The sequence below is a fragment of the Lithohypha guttulata genome, assembly GCF_036872675.1.
Source record: "Lithohypha guttulata strain CCFEE 5908 chromosome Unknown scaffold_5, whole genome shotgun sequence".
NCBI lineage: Eukaryota > Fungi > Ascomycota > Eurotiomycetes > Chaetothyriales > Trichomeriaceae > Lithohypha > Lithohypha guttulata.
In genome coordinates, this window is record NW_027042754.1 from 739,434 (window position 1) to 766,053 (window position 26,620).

Genomic DNA, 26,620 nt, shown 5'->3' on the forward strand with positions numbered 1-26,620 from the left:
TTCTTAATCATGAAGTCACACCACGGCTTTGCGTACAGACAGTTCCACTCCAGTCTCGAATGTCACATCAACTCAAAGGTATACGCCACAAGTAAACAGAGCGCGTTGTGAGAAAACCAAGAATGGCCACATGTCACATCGTGGGAGAAGCTGATTTTGAATACAAGTCAATTCGAGATAGAGGTACTAGGACTAGTCAACAGATCGCGTGAACACGTTGGCTGTTGATGAACACAATTTCCTCTGTACTGGTTGGCAGCTGCAATGTACCCTCCCCTGCTTTTGTGGTGTTGATGTAACAAGCCAATCAAACGCGCTAAACCGGCGCGTTGCTTGCTCTCTGCCACGAAAATGTCGCGCTAAATTTCCCATACCGCTCCTGCCTCAACCGATATATCGACATATCCTCCCTCGTCTGCCACGGAAAGATTGTGATCCGATCTTAACATTCTTCCCAAAGGACTATCAATACCACGCTTCTGCACCCCAATGTCGAGGGCAAACTTGATGGACGTTGAAGCATGATATCTAGCTTCGACCATGAAAAAGATTCAAACTGCTAAAAGACTTTCCGAATCCAAGCACGGGATCCAGAAGTGATAGCCACAATCAGACTTTAGATCTCAATTGAACGTCCGGCCATCTCGCAGGGTCAATGGGCAGGCCCTCGGCAGTCAGAGATCCTACCCAATCCTTGTCATAATACTTGGAGTTGCTATCGAGTGTCGCAACATACGAGTTGCGTTGGCTATTCGACTTTCGACCATGAGTCTTGAGTAGGTGAGAATTGAGGTTGTCCTTTCTTGAGAAATCTCTGCCGCATCTCTTGTTACCCGTCACGACCCAACAAGGGTATTTCGGCCTCGGCCCATGCCCGCCCTGTTCGCCATGAACGGTCTTTTCATGTCGTTTTCGGTGTTCCTGTCGTTTGAAGCGCTTCTGACGACCGTTCTTATCAATACATCCTTTGAAACTGCAAGCAAATTCGTTTTGACGGATTACAGCTTCGCAGTTAACACCAGATTTGGCAGGTAACGACTTCTTAGGTGACTGGTCTTCCACCTTCGTTGCTGAATTGCAAAAATCACGAGTTTCATATGGCAGCATTACCTCTCTTTCAAAAGCTTCAACCTCATCGCGAAGGTCGTATTTGGATTCCTCCGTCTCCCACTGTGATGCAAGGATCGAGGACGAATTGCACGAAGGCGGACTGCTTGAGCAATACGAGCTGTCACGGTAATGCTGTAACGGCGTGACTGGTTTGACTCTGCCCATGGGGGAACTCGGCAACATCATCTGGAACGTGGCACTTGGTGCAACTGTTTGAGGTTGAGTGATTAGAGCTGAAGTTGGCCATGGCAAATCCTCCTCTATCGGGACTCCTCTACATCCGGCAAGAGCATGAGGGAAAACTGCCCTCGATAGTGGTGGATCGATCGCACTTTTAGGTCGCATAGGACAAAAGTACCCTGGCTGGAATTGACTCGTGGATGTCTGAGTGGTGAAGGTATTCATAACACAATTGGCCATTGTCGAACCGTCTGGAGCAAGCCACAGGCCTTCTGAATCTGTGTTGTGGATGTGCCATGCATCTTGAGGCTCTGTCTTGACCCATCCATCCATGCCATAAAAGTTGTGGATTGGCATGTGTCCCATGGGTGTCATCGGGCTGGTGGCACCAGCCGATATCGCCTCAAAACCATCTAGAGAGGTTTCTCCTAGCGACATACTTCTTTCATTCTCAAAATTAAGCTGTGTATCGATTGAGAGGAAGCTGGAAGACAAGGAGGGACAAGACTCTGACTGGGAGAACTGGTCATACTCAGGCTCGACCCGATGTAAGAACTCTGCACTTGGGTTGATGCAAGTACTCTCGAAGTTGTTTGAATCCATCCTGTCCCGTTATGGTGTTGTTATGGCAAGAGCCGCCGCTGAGAGCTAATTGCTTCTGCAATGTGACCCTACGGCTCACGCTCCAGAATTCTTGATGGTCCAGAGCTTGCGAGGATGGGAATCGATGCTTCCAAGGTTCAGTATGTATTCGAGTGTCTTGAACATGTGCCAGAGAGCTGTTCCGAGACGAACGTAAGGTAGCGGAATGTACTCTTGAAGACACTGAGCTGCGGATACATGAGCTTCACCATTGAGTGGCCGGAAATGAGTCAAAGCGTCAAAATCCCCACAAGGCCTACCATCCAGGCACGAGAAAGCCAGACATTCAATTCCAGGTTGGAGGCGAGTTGCAGAGCACGGCCGATCAAGGGGTATTGGCAACTCTCTTATGTCTGAGGTCGATACATGCCATTGTCTTCTGGAGACCAGTTTGGATTAGTCTCATTTACAATATTCCAAAAACGCGATTGAGATAGCAGATGTGGAACTTTGGTGGGCCTACTCAAACACCATTTTGGTGTATCGTAACTCGATCAGTCGTTCATCTGGTCCTGCTGCCAGATGCTCGTAACAGCACTTGCAGACCGGCCCACGCCGAGTCTGATACTCAAACACAGCTTAGTATTATTATGGAGAGGATATGGTCGTCCTGGTTGTTACAGCAACTCTCTACATATGCAATATATCAACCAGAGTCTTGCATCAAATGCAAGCTCTTGCATGACAGACGATGGTGGACTTTCCGAATCAAACGCGTATGCCGTGTAGTGGAGACTCGATCGCAAGTCTGACAGCAGTGTCATAATGCTGCAGATGAGTCCCCTGCAAGTCATATGCAGCTACAGTAGTCGTGGAATCTCTTTAAGCTGGGAAGGCTCCACAAGACGTCCGAATATGGAAGTCATCTACAGGCACATCGACCGATACGTGACTGCTTCGAAATCTGAATCTGGACCTTGCTCAGGCCGACTTGCATATGATTTGTGCAAACTCATCCGGGGCTGTTGCCAAGACATATTCAACGGCGCGCCACCATGCAGCGTGCTTTCCTCTCGGACACAAATCACGTCAATGAGGCATTCATTTCATGAAATGAGACTACCACTCTTCCAATACGTTGATTAGTTGTCATCCTCAACTCTGTCAAATTGCGACTACTCCAGAAGCAGAGATACAGAGTCGGTCAAAGCCAGAAGCGTTGAGACGATGAGGTCAACTATTGTATCTGAATATCCGAGCAGACTGGCAGAAGCATTGACGGTCGCCAGTCGTCCGAGCTTAGGCGTTCAGATACAGTGTGGTAATCGAGAAGGCTTCCGTTACACAGTACCTGTCGATCAGCTCGTCAGTAAGCTTTGGTCTTACGGCTTGATATCCCGTCACTATGTGGCTTTCTTTCCTGATAGTCAGACCACATGAATTCTTGTTGGACATGTGGGAGCTCCAGCACCTTCCTCCGACGTGTGCGACGTGACTCGCCTACACATCCAATTTTGATCATATTATCCCTTCGACTACTGAATGGTACCATTCGGTATAATCTCTGACACTCCAAGGAGCTGAAACTTAATCAAGTTTACAAAATTGCAACACTTCCTGGTCAGCACGATTCAATCTACGGATTATGTCCTGTCCGTGCCCTTGCTGCCCCACTTCCTACTGCAGCTCACTTCTGCAGGTACGAATGTTGTCCTTGTCTACCTGCGCATTGAACCCTGCATCTTCGCAGGCCAATGTGTAAGCACGTTGGGTTCCTGCAGCGTTTCTTTTCTGCTGACGCGGCCAAGATTCGATCAATGAGAGTTTTTGCATGGCCTCAGTGATAGGTGGCTCGAGCTGCTCGTCGTTGTGCTCGATTACATGCTGTGCTCATAGGCTTGATCACTCGATGTGATTCAAAGCTCAACGAACAATCGGGTTCGACTCGGCCGCTTTGTTCCGGCAAACGTGCTGTGCTATGCCTGTGCGCAAAACGCAGTGTTCCAGTTTACGTACATCGCGTTGATAGGGACTCACGTCCTCTTCTCTATGAGCAAACCAGATCAGGATCCTAGTCTGGCTTGTCCGATCCAGATCGCGAGACGGTTTGTAGTGTCGACACGATCGAAGAGAAAGCGTAAACACCGGCTTTTCTCTTCCTTACCACGACTCTAGCTCTGCAGTACTTACTCTTCATATAAGACAGTACCATCAAACACTATACCAGTGAAGCTCTAATAAATCTGCAATACTCACAAGTTTCAACCTCCAACCCGACCTACAACGTTGACTTATAGACCTTTAAAATCCCAAAGCAGGTAAGTCCAAAACCTAAACCCCAGATTTCACGATCCCGGTTCACGAGGTTCGTTAGCCGAGTATTTAACTTACCACGAAACCCCTGCATCAAAAGTCCTGATAAACCTTGTCCTTGATGCATTGCTTCCGCACAGATATGATGTTCATGCGACGTACATGTACATATACTAGTATGATCAAAGTGTACAATGTTCGACTTTAACAACGCGTTTTAAAAGACACGTTCCTCCCAGCGTGTTATAGGCGCAATGTAACTCAGCGCCAGCGCGTCGTCAACAGCATATCAGTGAAAGAGGGAGCCTCGTCGTAAAACGTGAAAACCATTCGAGACTCTTCCTTGAATTCACATCTACGAAACCAGCAAGCTATTGAGGACATTGTAAGGGTATACCTGCAACAAACACTTGGAATTTGAATTGAATTGAAAATAAAATGACCGATCTGCCCACGCTTGCTTTCCCGCTTGCTCCTGTCGAGTAATTACATCATGTTGTTATACAGCTCTTCCCCCCTCCACCTCACTGCATTGGGAGAAAAACGCCCATGCAAGATAAACGTAACAATCGTGTGCAGAGAGAATCAAGGCGTACCACCACCGACGTTACCGCGACGCTTCTGGTGCCATTTCGTGTACGGACTCGTCGGAGTAGAGGGAGGTCGATGAAGATCTGCATTGAGCGAGTAATGAATAAGCAATTGAATCATTAAACTGATTGAGGTCGTTCAGTAGACAGAATAAACAAGTGCACTTCTGGCCAGCAGGCAGAGGGAGATGATGATTCTACGCACCAGCTTCTGCAGCTTTCTTTGAAGTTGAGCTTTTCGAGTCTTTTCCTCCCTCATTAGCTGTATCTTGTTCTGATGCACTAGGCTTGACATCATCTCTGAGAGTTTCACTTTCGTCGATGATTTTGTCTTCCTCTGCTTCTGCTTCCTGGTCCTCCTTGCTCTCGGCAGTGTCCTGTGCATCGTCATTTTCCGAACCCTCGGGATTTTGCTTAACGATGTCGGCGAAGGTTGGCTGATCCGAATCTCCGTCATCTGCGTGAGCTCTTGTTGACTTGCCATTCTTGTCTTTAGATGGGGTTGTTTCATTATCAACCTGAATCCATGACTCTTTCTGGTCCTCATAGTCCTGAGTGTCCGGCTTGTTGGATTCTGAGCTCGCTGACTTCAGCTTTTCGAGAGCCTGTGCACGTGTCTCTTCGAATGAGGGTCTTTCCTCTTTAGTCTCTGCATCTGCGCTCTTGACCTCACTCTCTTTTGATTCGTCGTTGTGATCATCTTCCGTCTTGTCCTCTGTCTCCTCCGGTACAACTACATCTGTTTCTTCGTCTTTGGTAGAGTCTAGCTTCTTGATAGCATCCTCACGTTCTTGATGAAAGTATTGCTGTCTTCCTTCAGAGTTCTCTTGTATTGGGAACGAACCTTCTGCCTTGTCGAGACTACCACCTGGAGCTTCGGACGAAGATTCGTCATCTTCTACTGATGGTTTTTCTTTTTGGGTAGTTTGCTCTTTTTGCTTGGGCTTGTTGGAGGTGTTGGGTTCGCTGGACTGTCTTGCTTTTGACTTTCTTGCAGCAGCTGCACTTTTCTTTGCATCTCCTGTACTTGCTTCAGCTTTTGAGTCTTTGTCAGAAATCACATCGCGCACTTTTTCCTTTTCGGTCAGCTCTTGCTCCTTTGCTGCCGGCTTCTGATCTTCCTCCTTATTTGAATCATCTCCCTCACGCTTTGTAGCATCTGCAGGTTTTGATTTATCAGACCCTTTGTTTGAGGTTTCATTGGTCTGTGTTTCGTCAGCAGCACTATCGCTATTAGCTTGAGGCTTATTCGAAGTAGAGTCCTTCTCTCCACTATTTGACGAGCTCGAATCTGACTTCTGCCCAGACTGATCCTTGGATGTCGATTCTTGTGCGCTTTCTTCGAGTTTACCAGCAGCTGTTTCCTTGGTAGCAGATGCCACTTCCTTGCCCTTTTCCACTGCAGCGTCAGTACCTTCTTTGACCTTTGAAGCGGTGGAATTGAATGCTTTCGAAGCTTCCTCCTTAACCTGCTCCCGATCAGGTGCATCAGCCGTTAACTTCGAGATTGCTTCCTTGACGCTCTGATAAGCTTCCTCTGCCTTTTCCTTGCCAGCCTGGGACGCATTCTCAGCCTGAGTCTTGAGGGAATCAGCTTTTTGCTTCAAGACATCGAGAGCATGGTTGGCATCTTCATTTTCACCAGCGGCGATAGCTTTGACCTCTTCTTGAATTCTGTCGGCAGCGTCCGTAATGCTCTGAGTGAGCGAGTTGATCTTTTGCGACGCATTTTCAGCGGCTGGGCTATTTTCGACTTTGGTTTTGGCGTTCTTCAGAGTCTGCTGTGTCGATTTAGCGGTAGATTTGACCTCGCGATTAGCTTTCTCAGCGGCTGAGGATACGGCATCCTTCGTTTTATCAGCGGCGACCTTTAGCTCTTCCTCAAATTCTTCGTCGATAATGGCACTTTCGTCCCCAGTCTCTTCGCCACCTTGTGCATCTTCGAAAGCTTGACTAAGTCTACGATCAACACCTCGCTGTGCATCTCTCACACTCAAATAGGCCATGTTTGCCTTCTGGCTGGCAGTACTACTGCGTCTGCGTTCAAGTCGCTGTAGATATGATTTGATAAAGAATCTGACGAAAAGCCAGGTGAGGGGTGCCAAATAGAGAACGTTCAGGTAAATACCAAAAGCTTGGCCGCTAGTATCGAGACAGTGTGTCCAGTCGAGCTCGTCTCTGTAGCGAATCTCTTCTCTTCTGGCTTCGTCTTGAGCTGCCTTGACTGCATCAATACCAAAGAGCTGTCCACGATTGTTGTGAACGTTCTCGGCAAGGCCCTCTCTGCCAGCAGCACGTAGCAGAATTTTCTTGATTTGTGATCCAAGATCGGCGGATGCTGTCGCGACTGCAGCAGAAGCGACAGAAGAAACATCCGAGGCGATGGCGGTTGCGGCAGAGCCAAGATGGTATGAGTAAGGTACGCTGATCGGACTCTGATACTTAATAAAGAGATGTAGAAAAGCGTAAGATGCTCCAAGAACGAATTGGGTGATTTGAAGAGTGGTCAGGGTGCGCTTGAACCAGCTAGGCACTTTGACGCCAATGGCAGTGAAGAGGTAGAAAGTGTACTGGTTTTGGTCAGTATTGGTAGGTAGAGATTGTGGCTTAACTTACCATGATCGAGTGAACGAAGGAATTAACCAAAACAAAGACCCAGATAGGAGGAGACATGTAGCGGATGCCAGCCCACATGCAGATCATGGCTCCAGCATGATGATATGTCTGCAGAAAGCTGCTCTTCTTGCCTTTGGCGATGATGATGAGAGTATCAATAACCTCGTAGAACTTGGACATGTAGAAGAGCCAGCCGTAGAATGCTAAACCTTCATTCCACATTCTCCCCACGTCAGTCGCGTCAGGATTCGTGTCGGTGCCAAGGTGGTATATTCGGTTTGCAATCCCCCACGTGGATGTTTGAGGATTGTATCTTGCAGCTGAACCAACACCTCTTGGACCGTTTATTTTGCACAGCGAGTCTACTGTTCCTGCGAGGCCATATGGTTCCCAGGGTGAGTAGAGGGAGATCTTGAGCGCATTGAGCATGCCCACAAAGGTCCAGGCTGAGTAAAGGGAGAGGACTATGTTGTGTGTGATGACCATGAGCTTGAAGAATCTGGTCTTGCTGAAAGCCCATGGCCGATAGCCTCTTCGTTTGTTTACCGAATTGAGGAAGGTGACAGTGGTAATATAGATGAGGGCGATTGTGACAGGTACCGTCGCATTGAGAACTTTGTTGTAGATATCAATTGGAATGGTGAAGGGATGCGCCAGAGTCGGATCATTTGGTGGGGGAGGTAGTGTTCGTGGCTCAATCGAGGGAGGGAAGTTGAAGAACCAGAGAGGTGGAAGAGTCAGTCGAACGGCAGGTCTTAATTTTGCAAGAGCTTCGCCAAAGCTCGAGCTGCTGTGGTAAGCCATACTTACGCGCTCCATTACGAAGGCGCGTGTTCGGCAGGGTTATAGAGTCGCGTGCGAAGAGGAAGCACAACGAGCAACAAGTTAAGGAAAGGATAAGTTTCGATTCGTCTCAAAAGCGCATTATGCGACGCGCCTGCCTGGAATCAACCTGAGATTTGAGTAGCAGGCAGAAAGAGAAGTTGGAGCTCTCAGGAACGCCAACGCAAAAAGTTGACGCACTGGTCAACAATGAATGGAAAAGTGTTCATGACCTTCGTCACTTTCGAGTGGCTGGTGAACGCGACTCAGCAGGTTTTCGCGATGATGCGCGATGCAAGCTCGGTCCAACTCGACCAGCGAATCAGCTGCAACCCGGTCCTCGTATTTTGTTTGGGAGTCTCACTTCGAAAATTGGCCGGAGTCGAGCCAAAATCTGTCGAGAAGCAAGGTCAAGTATCTTGCTTCCACAGATCATGTGGTTGTTTGCGATCCACGATCAGGAGCTTGGCGGCAGCGAGGTAATGATGAGATGTGTCACTAGGTTCATTGACAAGCTGCGACTCTCGCACAAACTACGAACACAGCAATGGATCTCAGAAAAGCCAAAAAAAAATTTCAGTGAGCTGATCCTTTCGTCGCTGTCTCCTTGCGAAGTCCGTCTCAAAAAACTAGAGCCGAGACATCCCTCATACTGAGCCTCGTAGCTCCTGTCCATCCACCTTCTACTCTACCGAAGCAAGAGAATGTCCACTCGACCAAGTCCTCAGGGGAAATTGACGACAGTGTGTTGCAAGCTCTTTGACCCAGCCAATTCTTCGAGCTCTTCGTACGTTCAATGCCCCATCCTGACACTGTCCCTGGTCGTCTTACCAGTCTCCCCTGTCATCGTCGTATCTTCGGTCGTCACGACCATCTAGCCCGAGTTAGCCAAAAAGGCTTCCAGCTACGAGGCTGAACTTCTTACCGTCATACGCATTGTCCATACGATCACCAAACCTTTCCACGTCTCCAACGCCGTCTCCAACATCATTAGCAATATCTTCTGGAATGTCATCGACATCTTTTCTGAAATTGTCCCATTTACGGTCAATATCTTCTGGGATACTATGCACCATCAGTAAAGTCGTGTACAACTATGCTCGGCCACACTTACTCCTCAACACGTTGAACGTCCTGCCCAGCATCGTACGCCAGTCGCTCCGGAGCATCTTCAACCCAATTGCCAGCTCTGCGAGCCTCGTTATCGATGTCGTAACGTGCGTCATCGAAACGTTCTTCAGCTCGGTATTCGTCTCTCTTCCAATCGTCCTCTAGTAGTACCAGAAGTGTCAGACTACCGTCCAGGAACTCGATGGAAGAGCTAAATTGACTCACCAACTTTCTCCCCTTCGTGCATCAGCAACGCACCTCCAGCTAATCCCGCTGCTCCAGCCAATGCTGCGTTGCGACCAGCATGACTCTTGTGCTGCTGCTCCTGTTGCATCTGCATTGGAGCACCCTGATACCCCTGCTGTTGATAGTCCATTGGCTGTCCATAGCCGCGATTGTCGTAGCCGCCGTAACCTCCTTGAGGAAACTCGTGTGTTCGTTGACCCGTCTCTCGATTAATGTAGACCCACCTGTTCTCGTACTGGTCAAATTCGGCCATCCAGGGAGCTGGTGGATGTGGTCTCCCATCATTTTGAGCGTAGCCGCCCTGAGGATAGTAGTTGCCTTGTGGGTATCCGCCTTGCTGGTATTGCTGCTGTTGGTTGCTGGATTTGTGATGGCTGAATTGTTCTAGTACGTTGTTGAGAAAGGACATGGTGGGTGTGAATCTGTGTGGAGAATACAACGAGAACAAATTCGAGTTTAGGATCTTGGTCGTGCTTCGAACGAAAAGTAGTGTAGCTGAGGTCGCAATCAACGATGCAGAGGATGAGAGAGAATAAAAAGGTTACGAATCTCAAGATGAGAGCGATATGGAGTGTGGACTATTTATTCACGTCCTGCAAGACAGGTAACTGCAGTGATGCATGAAACTCTCAAATCAGCTTCGTGGGTCCGGCCCCTCCTCAGAGCCACCGTACAGTAGATCTCACTCTCTACCCGTAGGCGCGTGGCTCATGTCAACGTGGCCCTACTAGTGTCAGCCACATGTGGTAAGCAACGCTGAAACTATTTGGAATGTTGATTCACTCATATTTCGATAGTACTGGGCTTCCTAGACGAAGACAACCAAGCATGAGCGAATTGTTGGAGCTCTTTACCATTGCATCTCGACCACCTGAGACTTCGCTACCGGCACATCCCGTTCCTCATCTGGTAAAGTCGCCGTTGCTTCTGTGGATAAGCCTCATGCCGAAAATGCTTGGCTGGAAGCTTATACTTCCAAATCCTCGTTCAAATTGAGGCTGTGTGTTTGTTCCCAGTCTGAGCTGAAGCCGAAGACGCTTCATTCTCACGACGCGCCTCCAGCGCTATTGATCAGGGCGCCTTCTGCTTCTGTTGCATCGTCAGGTGAACGACTGTGCCGGCGAGGTCCATCAATTGTGCCCAGGGGGACGTCTTGCCAACCATGCTCTGTATGCCTCCATAGCCAACGTCGTGCACGCCAGGTGCGTATCAGATAGATAGCGGTCCAGACACAGAAAATTACCATGACGCCCAGTCGAGTAGTGATAATTGATAGAACCATATCACGAAGACTGCCCAACACAGTAGGCATATTGCTGTACATAGTCCTGGTCTCTCGAAGAGATGAGCAAAGGCTGCTAGCGATGTAATGTGACGATCACAGAAGGATGTGGTTGTACGGAGCTGATATGGCTGAATAGAACTGCTAGAGAGTAACACAATAGAAACAGGTCCGAATGTTGTGCTTCAGTCTAAAGACGACCCTCAGACAGTACTGCGACCTCCCAGCCACGATAAAATATTGGCAATAAGACTATCGGCAGGAACCTTCACTGCCCAAGTTTCTGACGACCATCCCTTCTCAATACCATGAGTGGCAAACTCATTTGAAGCCCTCCTCTAAGTTAGCCATTGCCAATTCGGCAGCAATCTCCGTCCTCAGATACCGCAGCACATCTGCACCAGTCGTGTCCGCCGATTTGAAACATGAACGCCAATCCCAGCCCTTTGTTGTATCTTCCTTGCCCATTGACTTTCCCATGCGACCTCCAACCAGAACAGCGCTACCCGTACTTCTTCCTCCCAGACTTTCTGAAGAACGAGCAAGCATCTCACTACCCATCATGCTGAAACTGAAGTTTGAGTTCGTACCTGAACTGATGCTCTTTTTCAGCATAGCATGTGGACTAGGTGGCTGGCTACCACGAAACTGTCTCAGTGAGGCATCGAGACAATCCTCGATGGCAGCATACACTCTATCATTGACGCTTTGCAGATCCTCGATTGCTGCTAAGATAGCGTACAGCTGATCTGATGTGAAAATCCTAACACCATCGCTATGTTCTGCTGTCAGTGCACTTGCCTCTGCAAGTAAAGTTAATAATCCGTCAACCTGGATTGCTGATTGACGCGTGGGGTCGTATAGTCCACCATAAATACTGTCTGCTGCACTGTTGATGGCTGCCACGAGTGCTCTAGCTGCTGTCTTTTTCTGAGCTGTCTTTGACAACCCAGCTGCGTTGTCTCTAGTGGTGTAGTATCGTCGTATGCAAGCGTAACCAACTAGATAGAATTGTAAGACTCCCACTGCTTGCGGATCCATATCTGCGATACCAGATAGAGCCTGTCTGGGATTGCTGACCAACCGTGACAATGCATGGTCGATCTCTGCTTCTGAAGGATATGCTCTCGACTGCACCAAGCAATAGCTGTTCAGCACATCAATCAACTGGCGGACTTTGCTTTCCGCCTGGCTACGAGCATAGCAGAGGAGCGCTGTCCCGTAGTCGGTACCTTCGTCGACCAAATGATCTCCGTATTGCTCTGACACTTTTCGAGCTTCTTCTGCCATGCCCAACTCTCCACACAACGTGACAAGTCGCTCAGCGCGATCCGCTGTTGTCACTTCCAGCTCCTCGATGTACTGCTGTACCGTCCGACTAGCAAGTGACTGGTTGTCGCATCTGCTAATGACCGATATGGCAATCTCCCATCCGTCTACTACTGTACTCTGCGAGTTTTCAAGGGCTGTTTTTTTGAACAGCTCGTGCGAGTATCGCTCGAGGATCTCGTCTTTGCTGATCGTTGCATTACTGGTCCCACCCGTAAGCACCATAAGGTCATCTCTGTCTAGTCCATCAGGCACAGCATTTGAGTTAAGCCATCCCGACCATGAGCCTATCTCAGCCAGGGCGGAGGACAAACAAAGTGAATCTATCTGAACCAGAGAAAGCACTGAAGGCATATCACCCTGCAAGGTGAGAGCTATCGCAAGTTCGAGCGGTGATTGATGGTTGAGCTGCCATGTGTCTCTTGATGAAGGATCTGTAACAGCAAGAAAAGATTCTTTCAGCCGATTGAGATATGCTTGGGTTTCTAGCTCTGTATTTTGTTCAGTCGGGTGTGCTCTGCTTACATCAAAACTCCATTGCTGAACCTTGTTATCCTGGTTGCCATTCCACCACACCGTCAGCAGGATGGATGCTTCTAGCCAGTCCTGTGAGATTGTGATCAAATCAGCAGATGATCCCAACATGATGCTGTAGACAGTCTGGAGGCGCTCGAATATTTCGAAAGGCAGACCTTTTCCTGGTCGGACTAGATGAGTATCTGCCTCAGCCTCAAGTAGTTCCGAGTCGTCGTGGATGTCAGTTGACTCTCGAAGTTCTTCTAGCGCAGCTTGCACATCCTTTCGATAAGCAACCCATTCATAACCATCTATGGACCAATCTTGGGTCTGTATGGCAGGGCTTGCGTTCAGTGTCTGTCTGACCTGAAGGACTGCTGTCTGGATAGCTTGCAGCTGTGGGCCAGTATAGTCAGCGTCGACAAGGCCAGCTTCGTTGTCCACTTTCGCATAGCTGAAATCTGCATCTCCCAGCAGACGTACTGCCTCCTCAATCTTACCACGGGCCGTCAGCGCCTCTATCACGTCCCAGAACAGCACATCGGCTGTGACATTGTCTGGGTGGTTTATGACTTGATTGTATGCAGTTTCGATGGTCATATGATATTCGTTTAGCCAGTCCAATAAGATCTGGGGCATGCTCATAACACCCACTTCGTCTTGAGGTATCTTCGAGGCATGATAGAGGCGTAGGATAAGGACGGCAGTGTATCGAGCGTTCTCGAAAGGGGTGGCACCTGGACCTGGACCAATCGAGAGATCCTCGTCTTTTCTCCGCCGTCTTGAGGTCTTCGAGCGTTCCCATACAGTTTCGAGTTCGGTTGCCGCTTCAGCGAGTACCTCATCTTGAACATTCTTGTTTGTGTTTATTGCATCTTCCTGAACGCTTCTAATGACCTGCTCGGTCTGCACGATGACAGGATCTGGATCATTCTCGAGGTTCGTGATAGAAGTCCTCCTCTTCAAATCCCTTGCAAGTCCTGGAACAAATGCCTCCTGACCATTTCTTGGTAGTAGCGAGTACTGCTGTAATCGGTTTGTAGACCGCCCAGCTGAACTACGTAGGGTTTGAGGTCGTTCGTCTGTGCTAAATTTCATCAAAGATTGTGTAGGATAAAGGTTACGACTGCGAGCGTGATCTTGGGTGTATTGTGTATATTGGTCGTCGTCCGCATCGTCTCCTAGCATGTCTTCGACGTGCGGCTGTTGCGAGTCTGTTGAGAGCCCGAAGCTGTTCGGCTGGGGAAGATCGCGTGCATTTTCAGTAAAGCGTAGCTTTGAGACACTTTGGTACTGAGAACTACCAAACGGTCTTGAAGGAGGCGGGGCTATCGGAGTGGTACTGACGAGATCTGGTGTCTCGTTTCGGGCACGATATCGTGCTTTTGAGGCTGCGACTGGTGTAGAAGCAGGGCTCGAAGAATAATCCGCGCCAAATCGGTTCATGTTCGCTAACGACTAGATGTCAGTCAGATGTCTGCAGTAAAGTCCTTCGAGGCGCATAGCGAGTAGGAAATAGTGCAGGTCGAAAAGTGTGCTAACTATCACTGCTACAGTCAGTCGCGTATTGCTTGTTGAACCTTCACTCCCGCAGGACGCGCAGAAGCAGATGCGACGTGACTGCCGAGCTTATGCCGAAGAACTTTTGTTCACCTTGATGCCTTGTTCAGGCTTGTCAGCATTGCAATTCGTGGTGATACAGACCAGCAATGATCACACAATACTATCAGGAATTCCTTGAGCTTGCTTGGTATGGGAAAGGTGAAGGTGTGGCTATGGCTATATCGGCTTCGAGGCCGTGAATATCGACAAGATCTGTGTTTCGCATGCGAGAGACCTTAACAATTGGACCTACCTTTTTCTCGCAGAGAATGCTTGTGTGGCATCACGCAAAGGTCATGGATGAGAAGCTCGGAGGTCGCAAGCCCGTAAGGTCACATCTTTACTGTGAACGTACTGCTGTACTCGTGCTTGCAACATGATAAATTTCGATTATCGCATCTATCCAAACATGCCTCGGCTAAATTCCAGTCTGTACGCAAGCACCACTGCAAGCAATAGCTTCCTATAGCTTTTGTGATGAACCACGAAATGATTCCTGCCTCAACACGTAAACCATAGCCTATCTTCAGATCGAAGCAAACTTGAAGCGACTACCAGCAGAGAAGTGACTGCCATATCAGAATCAGACCAGAAGTTTACAATCTCCCAATTCGCCATGCAGGCCAAGTATAAATTTCAAGGTTGGTTGGGTCTCGATAAAGACTCTGCCAATGGGAAAATGGTCTGGCAAGATTATGAGCCGAAGTCTTTTGAAGAAACGGACGTGGACATCAAGATCACTCATTGTGGTGTTTGTGCTTCTGATATTCATACTTTGAGGTCAGGATGGGGCCCAACGAACTACCCAGTGTGTAAGTCTGGCCTCGCCTGTTTCATTACTTTATCTGACTGTCTTCTGTTAGGTGTTGGACACGAAATCGTGGGCCATGCGGTACGTGTGGGTTCCAAGGTGAAAGGCATCAAGGTTGGTGATCGTGTTGGAGTAGGCGCGCAGTCAGGCTCTTGTGTCAACCAGAAAGGCGACTGTGAGATGTGTGCCGACGGGCTCGAACAGCACTGTCCTAAAAACACTGGTACATATGACAGCAAGTGGCCAAATGGGTCGAAATCGTATGGGGGTTACGCCGACTACTGGCGTGGGCAGCACAACTTTGTCGTAAAAATTCCCGAAAGCATCGATTCTGACATCGCGGCCCCTATGCTTTGTGGTCAGGGCGTCCTTACTCTCTCACTCTTCTTGTCGTGCTAATACTATAATAGGGGGAATTACTGCTTTTTCACCCTTAACACAGCACAAGGCGGGCCCAAATACCAGGGTCGGCGTCATTGGCATTGGTGGTCTGGGTCACTTCGCTCTAATGGGCGCCTCACAGGCTCTCGGCTGTAAGAAAGTCGTTGCGATCTCGAGAACCAGTACCAAAAAGGACGACGCCTTAAAGATGGGCGCAACCGATTTCATTGCGACTGACGAAGATCCGAAGTGGAACAGAAAACACAGGGGTAGCCTCGATCTTATTGTTTGCACTGTGAGCTCACCGAAGATGCCACTCCAGAAATACCTCTCGCTCCTTGCTTTCAACGGCACGTTCGTACAAGTTGGAGCTCCAGAAGACCCTATTCCGGGCTTCAATGCATTTGCTCTCATGAGCAAGAGAGTGAAATTGACTGGCTCGATGATTGGAAGTCCTCAGGAGATCAAGGATATGCTGAAGCTTTTTGCTGAAAAAGGTGTAAAGACATGGAACAACAATATGTCAATGGCGGATGCCAATGTCGCCGTAGTAAACTTGGAAGAGGGGAAGGCGAGGTATAGGTACGTTCTAGTTAACGAGAAGAACTTACGGGACGAAACTCGGTCGAAGCTGTGAGGAGTAAGTCAATCGTGGTGGTCAAGCTCGAGTAATGACCTTTCTGCAGAGCTGGACGTGGCTCAGATGTATGAATATAGTTCAGAGGTGAATGTATCGTGAAATTAGAAAGTCACATCTGTAGTGTCACAGACCACTTCCTGAGCGGCTCTGGAACCTACGCTTGAGGCCGCACAGACGACCGTAGTCTACCAACGGCTCATGTCTGCGCCTCACCAGTGAGAACGTAGCGCTCATCTTGATGTTTGTAAAACGACCCATGGAAGAGCAAGGTGTTCCATCTAGCATGTTATGGCTCAATCTGGTGAGCAGGATGGGAGCAGAGGCGTGGAGTCCGCCTCTCCTTCCATTGCAGCTGCGTTCCTTGTGACCTTCGACAATCGCAAAGGGTCTGCTGTGTTGTCCCGACGGCTATTGCGCAGGAGAGCTAAAGTGGTTCAGTTACACAATCGCGTGGCAGAGGTGCATTGAGCAAAGTTGGTGTTGGCAGGTTTTCAGCAGTACAATTGCTAATTCTAGCGTTAGTCAAACTCGATGGAGTGGTCGAATTCAAGTCGCTGCCTTCTGGTCTACATAATGTAACTGAAGATCTAGTGTGAGTGCATAACCAAAGTTGTGCAGGCTGGTTGAATAACCCTGCAGGTATTTTGTGCACGATGGTTGTGCCGGAGTCAGTGCATTCTTACGGCAAGATGACACAGAAGCAGCACGAAATGCTCGGATGCTCGCAGTAGGTGTTCTGGTACCTCTAGATGCGCGGAAACTGGGAAAGAGCTTCGTCTATGCACAAGAGCTGAAAGAGTTGGCTAGGTGAGCCAAGCAATACAGACTGCCAATCACTAGCTAATGGACATAGACAGCTGATCGACAATCTCAATAACCATGATCCGCTCGAAAAATTCTGGGAGGAGCACCATTCGAAGAGCGAGAACGAGCAGAGAGATGGATCAGAATCGCATGATTCGGATGGCTATCAAAAAACTCGTGCGCCGAGCATCTCGATATTGACGTCGCCGAGCAACAGCCCTACCCTCCCAGCCCATCATCCAGCTTTGGCACTCCCCGAACTACTGACCATGTTTGGTCCGTTGCTGTTTCCTCTCTTTCGCGCTGCACTCTTACAAAAGCGGATCCTGATCCTTGGAGAAGCACCAGTCGAGCACATATGCAACGCTGTCTATAGCCTCTCGGTTCTGTCCTCTCTACCCAGGTCGACCGTGGCATTACTACCGCACTTTGAGAGAGAGCAACCGAAATACCAACCTCTGTTCAACATTGGAGTTGCAGATATTCCTTACCTACAGGAAGCACAAGATTCATGGATTGCGTGCACCACAGATGATGTCCTAGCCACGAAACCTCAGCTGTTTGATATGCTCGTTATTCTTCCGACATCGACATCGATGGGTAAAGTAGGCAATAAAGTATATCCGAAGCTGATCTATTCGACTCCACAATTGTCGAAGCAGTTTCCCAAACAGGGAGTACGTGCGAGTCAGCGCGACGCGAGGAAGTATTTGGGGTTGAAAGAGAACATACAACGACTGGATTCCAGTGCTTTGGTCAGCAATCATATCAACAGCGTCACTTCCGACGATGATGCGTCAACGACTTCATCGATCTCTACAGTCGCCGATCATCGAGAGGCAGTCGAGCCTGCGTCATGGACAGTTATCGCGTACACTTCACTCATCTGGTGGGTTTCAGCAGGTGATAGGCGTTCAGGTCTTCTAGAAGCAGAGGAGCTTGTGGATGAGCAGGACGAAGCTCTATTACGCGATGCTGTCGCTGGAGATATCATGACGAAGGAAGTCGCTATGGTAGCCTATTTTCAGAAATTGTCCACGCTGATCTTTTCGGTCCTCAGAAACGCAGTCGACAGGAGTACTCCCAACGGTGAAGAAAGATACCGTGACGATGACGGCGAGGATGCAGCACTTCTGTCCCAAGAGAACGACAAAAACGAGGATTTGGTCGACATTACGGAAGAAGACATCAGAGCTATGGGTCTTAATGTCTGGAGCGAGTCGGACAAACATTTCATACAGGAAATGGTCGCTTTCTGGTGGAAGAAGGAAGCCGTAGTGCATGGCGGCACAGTCGAATGTTGTGGAGTTCGCTTCGCATGATAGTTAACGATCCTTCTTCCGCTATCACGATCTTCATGTGGCAAGTTCTAGAAGTGGACACGTTTAGTCCCTGCGATCAACAAGCCTCTCAAGCTTTGTAGTGTCCCCCAACGGCAAAGCTTCATGCAATCAAGTACAAGACCAGGTGGACTCTCGTGCACAAATTCAGTAATTGCTCACCGCGATCTCTGTTACATGGCCGGCATGCATCGCAATTCCGGCCCAAGGATCTGTCTCGCCATTCTGAGCTGATGAGAATTGGAGGCGAGCGTACGATCGAGACTCTCGAAACTCAAGTGCTGGAAATGCGAACGACAGAGGTTTCGTTGTGGTTGGCCGGAAATCTCCCTCTTATCTTTGATCCACAAAGTGGGATTCGGCTTTCCTCCTCCTCCACCTAACATTACTTGCTTCTCAGCACACGAAACGGTTATCTAGGCCGAACGCAACGATGTGATAGCGACCGCCAAATTTTGTCGCCAAAACTTGCATCTTCCAAAGACTATTAAGAAACGTCGTGTGACGGACTTCTGCGAATCGTCTTATACCTAGCTTTCCTCATGCCATTGTGCTATACTTTTGCAACAACTCAAACAGACATACAACTTGCAGGTCAAGTGTAGAAAGCCCGACCTCACATTGGGTATCAACCAGGATGGCAGAGAAAGCCACACATGATCAAAAGGCTGGTGTCTACGACAGCTACGACTCTGTATCACCTTATCGACATGGCAGCATCATCGCGCCAGACGAGAGTGGTGCTGTTCATGGAGAGTCATTCGTTGTCGGGGATTCCTTGTACGCCAGATTGCAAAGATATGCAGGAAAACTGAGGCTCGAACAAAGAGGCATCGAGCGTGTGCCCGAAGACGAGCGCACCGACAGGAACGTCTACAAGATTGGTACAATGTGGACTGCCGCCAACATGGTCGTCTCGTCGTTAGCCATCGGCGTGTTGGCAGTACCAGTCTTCTACCTTGGTTTTGTCGATGCCCTGCTTACGATCTTCTTCATCAACTGCCTAGGTGCACTCCCCGTGGCATTTTTTTCGACATTTGGTCCACGGTTCGGTATGCGACAGATGATTCTGTCACGGTTTTGGTTTGGCTACCACGGTGTAAAAGTCATTGCTGTGTTCAACTGCCTGGCCTGTCTCGGATGGTCTTCAGTGAACGTTATTGTCGGTGCTCAGCTCCTACACGCCATTAACAGCGATCTTCCAGGATGGGCAGGAATCATCATTATTGCAGCTGGCACCTTCATCATCACTTGCTTCGGGTACAGAGTTGTGCATTATTATGAGATGTTCTCGTGGATCCCATGCTTGATCATCTTCTTGATCGTGCTTGGAGTCTTTGCTCATTCTGGTGACTTCTCAAACCTCCCGATGGGCAGTGGCTCTGTCGAAGCTGGATCAATACTCTCGTTTGCCGCCTCTGTTTTCGGCTTCGCCACAGGTTGGACAAGCTATGCGGCTGATTATACGTGCTATCAACCACGGGAGACCCCTCGAACTAAGATATTTTTGTGGGTTTATGGTGCTTTGGTGTTGACTTTGACCTTCACAGAGGCACTGGGCCTCGCGATTGCAACTGCCATTCCTGCAAATACTGCATATTCTGATGCATACGCAAACAACCATATCGGTGGTCTGCTACACCAGGTCTTGGTACCTCGTCTAGGGTCTTTTGGTTACGTCTGCCTCTGCATTTTGAGTTTGTCGATCATCGGGAACAACTGTCCGAATATCTACTCTCTGTCCTTCTCGATACAAATTCTCACTCGTCGAGCTCAATACGTGCCACGCTTTCTATGGACCCTGATCGGTACTGTCATCTATTGTGCTATTGCCATTCCAGGATACAGCCACTTCGAATCGGTGCTGGAGAACTTCATGCTCGTAATCGCGTACTGGCTCGCGATTTATGAAGGTATTGCTTTGCCAGAGCACTTCATCTTCAGAGGAGGATTCACTGGCTATGCTCCGGAGACATATGACCAAGCGGACAAGCTACCTCCCAGCATTGCAGCTCTAGGAGCATTTTGCTGTGGCATCGCAGGCGCTGTAATTGGAATGGCTCAGGTATGGTGGCTGGGTCCGGTCGGTAAGCTCATTGGTGGCGAGTTTGGTGGCGATGTTGGATTTGAGCTGGCTTTCGCCTTTGCATTTATCAGTTATTGTGGTCTGAGGTACCTAGAGAAACGAAGATTTGGCCGTTAGGATTGGATTGTTGGCTGGTGGTACATCATGACCTAGAGAACGGGCGTTAATCGATCACGACAATTGTTGTGAATTTGAGTATCTGAGTTCTCCAACGATTTACTGATGGGCACCCCACTTCGAACACAAATATACGGCCTAAATGCAGCGCCTAGTCAAAGTGTGAAGTTGTAGAGAATGCTAAACATGACGAGCAGGCAATGTCGTTCAGCTGAACAATGATCTCGAGGTCGAGGCTATACGACGAGACAATGGTAGACAAGGCGAAGGCACGCGATTCCTATATTACCACACCCTACGTCCTTTGTCCCGTTGACTCGAAATAGTTGCGCACAGGCCTGGTCTTTTGGATCTGTGCCTTGCTACAGCCTCTTCTATTTCATTCAGATCTGCTTCGATATTTGTGCCATAACACGATGCATCTCTCGGTGCAACATAATAAACTCCGCTTACCAAAGAATAAACAGATCTCAACCAGCAAATAAACCTGATTTCCAGTTCGCAGTCTCTCAGAAGGTCGAATTTAGGTAAGCTTTCGAACATTGTTTTATCGTCTTCGCAATGGATATCCCAACGATTTTAATCCTACCAATTTTCCTCTCTCTATCTTTCACCTGGGCAGTCTTCAAGACCACTTTCATCGAAGGTCAAAACCCATGCCAAGATTCGACGTACTCGAACAGGTTCTGCTGGAACTTTCAGAAGGCCTTGGAGTTCCCATTGTGGTGTGTCTATACATCGAGCGCGAGAGTAACCTACTATGCGTTAATGGCCATCAGGACGACAATCCAGATAATCAACTATGTCTCGTGGATGAATATGAACGATATGATGGTGGATTGGACGACGGAGGTATTGTTCGCGCTGTTAATTTGGATTTTGTATGGAGCGTTAGAACTATGGCAGGCAGTGGCGGATTTCATGATGATACCGGAGTGGTTGCTTATATGGTCCTCGATCGTGTGGTTGACATTGGGGACGGTATACAGTCGATGCAAATGTCATTAGCATCCTGCCCAGTGAACAAAGTATTGAATTAGCAGTTCTTTGACGAGTGTATATACTATTTGCCAACTCGTCAGCATAGGCGTCAAACATGGAAATGAATTTGAGGCACGGCTGGATTCTTGTCATAAGTGTGGGGTTACGATGTGAACTTCCGGCCAATCACATTTCAGAAGATCATTCCGCTGCTTCTGTTGTTTCCCGCGTCTTGTGTCTAATACTGGTGCACACAACAACCTCTCAACCGCAACGTTAAAGCGATCCCCACCTTGCACTTTGTGATATGGACTTCGAAAGCCTCAAAAGCCAGGTGGCTGGTCTGACGTTGTACGACCTCAAAGCGGGTGTGAGAAAAGTCCAAAATGGTTAGGATCAGTCCTTGCGATAGAGGATTGCTGGCTAACCTTGCTGCCAGCCGTCTTAAATCTTTCCCCTATAGAACAAGCGACACGTGAGGCCACTAATGGTGACCCTTGGGGAGCGCCGAGTACGATCACGTCGCCAACGAAAGGCTAAGAGGAAGAGGCTAACGAGAGAAGGCTCGCTCATGTTAGAAATTGCCCAAGGGACACACAACTACCAGCAACTCAACGAGATAATGCCTATGATATACAAGAGGTTTACAGACAAGACCGCCGAAGAATGGAGGCAGATTTACAAGGTGCGAATTTTGGCTTGCAGAAATAGTCAAGGACTCACCAATACAGGCTCTTCAACTATTGGAATTCCTAGTCAAAAACGGATCAGAACGAGTGGTTGACGACGCACGATCACACCTCTCCTTGATCAAAATGCTCAAACAATTCCACTACATTGACCAAAATGGTAAAGACCAGGGCATAAATGTACGAAACAGGGCTGCCGAGTTAGGCAAGCTACTGAGCGATGTGGAAATGATCCGAGCTGAGCGCAAGAAAGCAAGAACTAATAGAAACAAATACGGAGGGGTCGAAGGTGGTGCCGGAATTGGAGGTGGCTTCTCAAGCAGTAATAGCAGATATGGTGGTTTCGGCAGCGAAACTGGCGGCTTTGGGGGCGGCGGACATACGGGAGAGGTCTATGGCGATGGTGGTGGATTCGGTGGGGAGGATCCCGAGCTAAGATTCCAGAGTACCCAACGTAGAGGCGATGATTTCGAAGAATATGACGCAGGAGACTCCGAAGAAAAATCTGCCCCAAAAAGAACGATCACGACAAGACCTGCAAGCAGTGTGAAGCAAAGCCAACCAACAGTACAGAAGAAGAAAGAGCCTGAGAAGGACTTGTTCAGCTTCGATGACGAGCCCGCGACAAGCTCGAAACCTACCACTAGCACCGCGGCTGTACCAGCGATGGACAATTTTGGTACACTCCAGAACGCCACGACTACTGAAGATGACGATTTTGATGACTTCCAGAGCGCTGTTTCTCCAGCGCCACAGCAGATAAGTACAAATCCTTTGTCCGCCCTGTCGTCTCCCGCACGATCAGGCCCGACATTAGCAACCACTTTTGCGGCACCCCAACCAATCGCTCCTCCACAGATGAACACGATCCTCTCATCGCCTTCGCCAACGCCATCGGCCACTTCTTCCATCGCGACGACGTCTCAAGTCACATCTCCCATATCGAAACAGAAAACAATGCAGCCAGCTGGCGGCTACAAACCCACCGGACCTAACTATTTTACTTCTGTTCGAGCTGACATTAACACACCGCCTGCTAGCCAATCTGCTGCTAAAAACTCTGCTTTCACCACCAGATCGGCCTCCACAGCTTCAGGCACAGCCTTCTCCTCCACTTCGGGCACCAGTATGGCTGCTTTGGGCAAACCTACAACAAAGCCTGCTCCCTCGTCCAATGGAGGTGATGCCTTCGGATCCTTATGGAACACAGCAAGTACAAAAGCAGGCGTCGCACAAAAGACGGCACCAGGCAAAGGACCAGGTCTAGCAGCCCTGCAGAAAGAGAAAAGCTCTGCTGGCATATGGGGTGCACCAGCTGCGAGTTCTTCTACGACCCCTCTTTTAACTGCTTCTCCTTTGAGTCCACCTCCAAACCAGAAACCACTAGGTAACGGCCTGGACGATCTTCTAGGGTAGCTTCACAGATGAGAATTGACACGACATGTCGGAAAGATGCAGATAAAGAACGCAAGCATGTTTTTTGCATCATCTGTTTTGGCGAAGAAACCCCGAGACTGCCAAGGCCGGAGATGTTGCTCAAACGGCAGGCACCAGTCCGGGCTGTTATCACATCTTACAACCACATCTGAGTAAAGTGGTTGCTGATATATTGATGAGAGCTGCAAGTAATCTTTGATGCATGTCTGCCTTGTTTTGTCAGACACAGTCTTGTTTCACCACAATTTGACCTGCATTTACTGAATAGGTACAATACACATGCAGCACTTCAATTTCCTCGACCTGCCTCAGGAGCTGCAAAGAAAGGTATTGAAGAGTTTTCTAGACGACACGCAGACGTGGGTCAAGGTCGATTCTCAATCGCTGCGCCGTCCCGACAACACCTGGACAGTTGCCATTCAATACCATTATAACCTTCCCAAAGCAGCCTTCTTGGTCAACTCTTTCTTTTATGAAGAGCTGAAAGCTCTTTTGGGGGAGAGACAGATAACGCTGGATCTCAGTCAAGTGTTCTCGTGGTCTTTGTCCGAGCAGCCACCTTCGACGACTCGCGCACGTTTCCACGACAGTGTGACAACGGTGCACTTCCACGACGCAAGTCTTGGGGGTGGATTGGCAAGCATAGCCGGTCTCTTTCCCAATCTCCAACAGGTACATGTCCGGAAAGCAGGGACACACTCTTGGGAACGTTCTCGTCTTTGCACAAGGAGAGTGGAGCGACCACATACACTAATTAACATGATGGCTGCAATGGCTGGGAGAGATCTACTTTCGATCTTGAGTGGTGACGATGATGCATATCTCGGGCATTTAGCAAGACGGAAGATCGACTCATTACTTTGTGTTGAAGACCACGAAATTCTCAAGAAGGTGTCGCTACAGATGCCCTTCCGCTTTCAGATAGAGCGAGCAAGCGACTTATGGACGACTACCTTCGAGAAATACAACTTTCCTGGAAATATCCTTGTACGTTTCCCCTCTTCGGCGCTGTCACGTTCATCTACCTGTTCTTCGCTCTTTGACAGCTAACCTATCTCCTTGTAACAGGTCATCGTTGTAACCATGAATGCAGACGGTTGCAAAGTCTTGCGGAAATACTTTGCAAGGATGGAAAGTGGCTCGAGAAAACCAGCTCCTGCCACATTGGTGTACGAACATGTCTCCGCCGAGGATACTGCTCTTGCCGAGGAATCAAGACATCTGACGACTCGCAAGCTAGATCTTCCTCGCTTCGAAGGTGTGTCTTATGAGACAGTAGAGGTATCAAAGCCGCAGAGAATTTCAGGATATTGTGGGACTGGGGCGGCGATGGAGCACAGGTCTTGGTTCGAATAAATGGCACCGGAGAGCTATTTTCACGTCATATGTGATGGGACCGTGAACGGGACAACGCTGACGACGAACTTAAGCAATATGCTGTTGAGGACTATTTGTTCAACACTTATGAAGGGTCAATACGTACGTGCTGGGTTAGTGGTCTCCTGTTTTATGAACGGGTGTTCTCCCGAAAGTGTTTGATAATGATATTTCGATTATGGTGCAGACCGTGAATGGTATTATCTGAGGTGTTCAATTCACATCACGTTGAGGAAAGATGAGTGTCGCTATTTTGCTCTCAGTCGCAAGCATTGTAACGAGAATCTCCCTCCGGACCATTGATTGCACTCTCATATGCTGCAAAAACACCCAGACCAGCCTCTCGTATGCACCTTTGAGGGTTGCAACGTCAAGTTTGCAATATTAGAGGCGCAGTGTATCATGAGATGCAAATTCATACTTCTGAATATGGTCGATTCCAATGCCAGTTCTGCACATACGAAACAACTCACAAACAGAATTGTGGTATTAATGAAGACGCTCGCGAGCTTTGACCCGACGATGCTGATCATCGTCCGCCGGCACGCGTTGGCATCTGAGGTAGCTGTGTGCACGCACGACTATTCAGCAGTGAATGATGAGTGATGAACGAATTGCTAAATCATCGGTAGTGGTTCGCTTCGAGCTCTGTTAACCTCTGTTCAAGTCTAGTTCCAAATTGGTTTAAGTTGGATTACAACTGCTGTAGTGAGAGTAGATTGAATTGAAACAAGTTCATCTAAGTCCCACTTATTCAGCCCTTGATATCAGAGTTTGAGTCATGATTCACGATTTGCCCAAGAAATGCTCAGTCATAATGTGCCTTGAGGGTGTCCATCGGCTTGGTACTCCCACTATCTGAAGCCAGTCGTCGGAGGACGGGAGATCTCGAGGTTGAGCGATGGTTGAAGCATAGCAATGTCTTTCGACGTCTCGAGTGGTATCTCTGTGTGTGTTTCGCAAGCTACTCGTTACCTCATAACTGCTTGATGGCAGCAAGTCTCCAAGAAAGCTAGTGATGACTCTTTGGCTCTCTTCGCAGAGCCATGACCTAGCTTGTTCCCTTGACAAACACGTGGGCAAATGCATGAGAGATCTCGTCTACGTGATCACATACCATGTTCAAGACCATTCCCAGCACTTCAGCCAGACCCCCAGTAAAGTTCCAGCCAGCCACGCCAAAAGTCCATTGCTCTCCAGACTTCCCCAACTTTTGCTCCAGCATCTTGTGAAGGAGCAATGTGGAACAGCCAAGACCACAAGAGTCTTGTCCTTCTGGAGCAGGCCAACAGCACTTCCGAATGCCGTACAGCAGGATCTAAAGGCCAAATTGCCAAGCACTGCTATCGCCTATTTCGGTAGTCGTATCACCAGTGCAAGTCTCCCTCCGCCGTCTCGAATCCGACGACTCCTCATTGCGAGGAGGTACACGGAGATGCCGCCGCGAAGAGCCTTTGTTGCACTGTGACCATTGGATCTCGGAAAGGTCCAGACACTCAGAGTTTACTCGGCGTGCAGTAGCTGGGCTTGTCCCTGGCAGCCACGAGCATCTGATATTGGTACCTCGGGAGTACGCCTCGTCACGAGCTTGACCGCAGAAGTAGGCAGGTAAGGCAGGACATGAGGTTCACACATCTCTCTGACTGCATTTGACTGCTT

At 48.8% G+C, this 26,620-nt stretch overlaps 9 protein-coding genes across 9 annotated transcripts; 5 read left to right on the top strand and 4 right to left on the bottom strand.

The window, feature by feature from the left end:
- Positions 1-609: 609 nt before the first annotated feature.
- LTR64_006717 (uncharacterized protein) lies at positions 610-1,893 on the bottom strand (the record flags this gene model as incomplete). The annotated part of the gene is made up of 2 exons (XM_064901046.1): positions 610-1,774; positions 1,823-1,893. The coding sequence occupies 2 exons, from the start codon at positions 1,891-1,893 to the stop codon at positions 610-612; spliced, it is 1,236 nt and encodes a 411-aa protein (XP_064752122.1).
- A 3,079-nt stretch (positions 1,894-4,972) lies between these two features.
- On the bottom strand, positions 4,973-8,210 carry LTR64_006718 (uncharacterized protein; the record flags this gene model as incomplete). Its single annotated transcript, XM_064901047.1, has 2 exons — positions 4,973-7,345; positions 7,392-8,210. 2 exons carry the CDS (start codon positions 8,208-8,210, stop codon positions 4,973-4,975), a joined length of 3,192 nt encoding a protein of 1,063 aa, XP_064752123.1.
- An 830-nt stretch (positions 8,211-9,040) lies between these two features.
- On the bottom strand, positions 9,041-9,978 carry LTR64_006719 (uncharacterized protein; the record flags this gene model as incomplete). The annotated part of the gene is made up of 4 exons (XM_064901048.1): positions 9,041-9,087; positions 9,139-9,278; positions 9,328-9,484; positions 9,549-9,978. 4 exons carry the CDS (start codon positions 9,976-9,978, stop codon positions 9,041-9,043), a joined length of 774 nt encoding a protein of 257 aa, XP_064752124.1.
- Positions 9,979-11,172: 1,194 nt separating this feature from the next.
- LTR64_006720 (uncharacterized protein) lies at positions 11,173-14,142 on the bottom strand (the record flags this gene model as incomplete). Its single annotated transcript, XM_064901049.1, has 1 exon — positions 11,173-14,142. One exon carries the CDS (start codon positions 14,140-14,142, stop codon positions 11,173-11,175), a length of 2,970 nt encoding a protein of 989 aa, XP_064752125.1.
- A 772-nt stretch (positions 14,143-14,914) lies between these two features.
- On the top strand, positions 14,915-16,201 carry LTR64_006721 (uncharacterized protein; the record flags this gene model as incomplete). Its single annotated transcript, XM_064901050.1, has 4 exons — positions 14,915-15,110; positions 15,162-15,467; positions 15,520-16,072; positions 16,177-16,201. 4 exons carry the CDS (start codon positions 14,915-14,917, stop codon positions 16,199-16,201), a joined length of 1,080 nt encoding a protein of 359 aa, XP_064752126.1.
- Positions 16,202-16,418: 217 nt separating this feature from the next.
- Positions 16,419-18,256, top strand: LTR64_006722 (uncharacterized protein; the record flags this gene model as incomplete). The annotated part of the gene is made up of 5 exons (XM_064901051.1): positions 16,419-16,516; positions 16,569-16,603; positions 16,653-16,722; positions 16,770-16,937; positions 16,984-18,256. 5 exons carry the CDS (start codon positions 16,419-16,421, stop codon positions 18,254-18,256), a joined length of 1,644 nt encoding a protein of 547 aa, XP_064752127.1.
- Positions 18,257-18,911: 655 nt separating this feature from the next.
- FCY21 (Purine-cytosine permease fcy21) lies at positions 18,912-20,477 on the top strand (the record flags this gene model as incomplete). Its single annotated transcript, XM_064901052.1, has 1 exon — positions 18,912-20,477. The coding sequence occupies one exon, from the start codon at positions 18,912-18,914 to the stop codon at positions 20,475-20,477; it is 1,566 nt and encodes a 521-aa protein (XP_064752128.1).
- Positions 20,478-22,080: 1,603 nt separating this feature from the next.
- Positions 22,081-23,563, top strand: ENT3 (Epsin-3, clathrin recruitment and traffic between the Golgi and endosome; the record flags this gene model as incomplete). The annotated part of the gene is made up of 2 exons (XM_064901053.1): positions 22,081-22,143; positions 22,190-23,563. 2 exons carry the CDS (start codon positions 22,081-22,083, stop codon positions 23,561-23,563), a joined length of 1,437 nt encoding a protein of 478 aa, XP_064752129.1.
- A 300-nt stretch (positions 23,564-23,863) lies between these two features.
- On the top strand, positions 23,864-24,940 carry LTR64_006725 (uncharacterized protein; the record flags this gene model as incomplete). Its single annotated transcript, XM_064901054.1, has 2 exons — positions 23,864-24,571; positions 24,653-24,940. 2 exons carry the CDS (start codon positions 23,864-23,866, stop codon positions 24,938-24,940), a joined length of 996 nt encoding a protein of 331 aa, XP_064752130.1.
- Between the last annotated feature and the right edge of the window lie 1,680 nt (positions 24,941-26,620).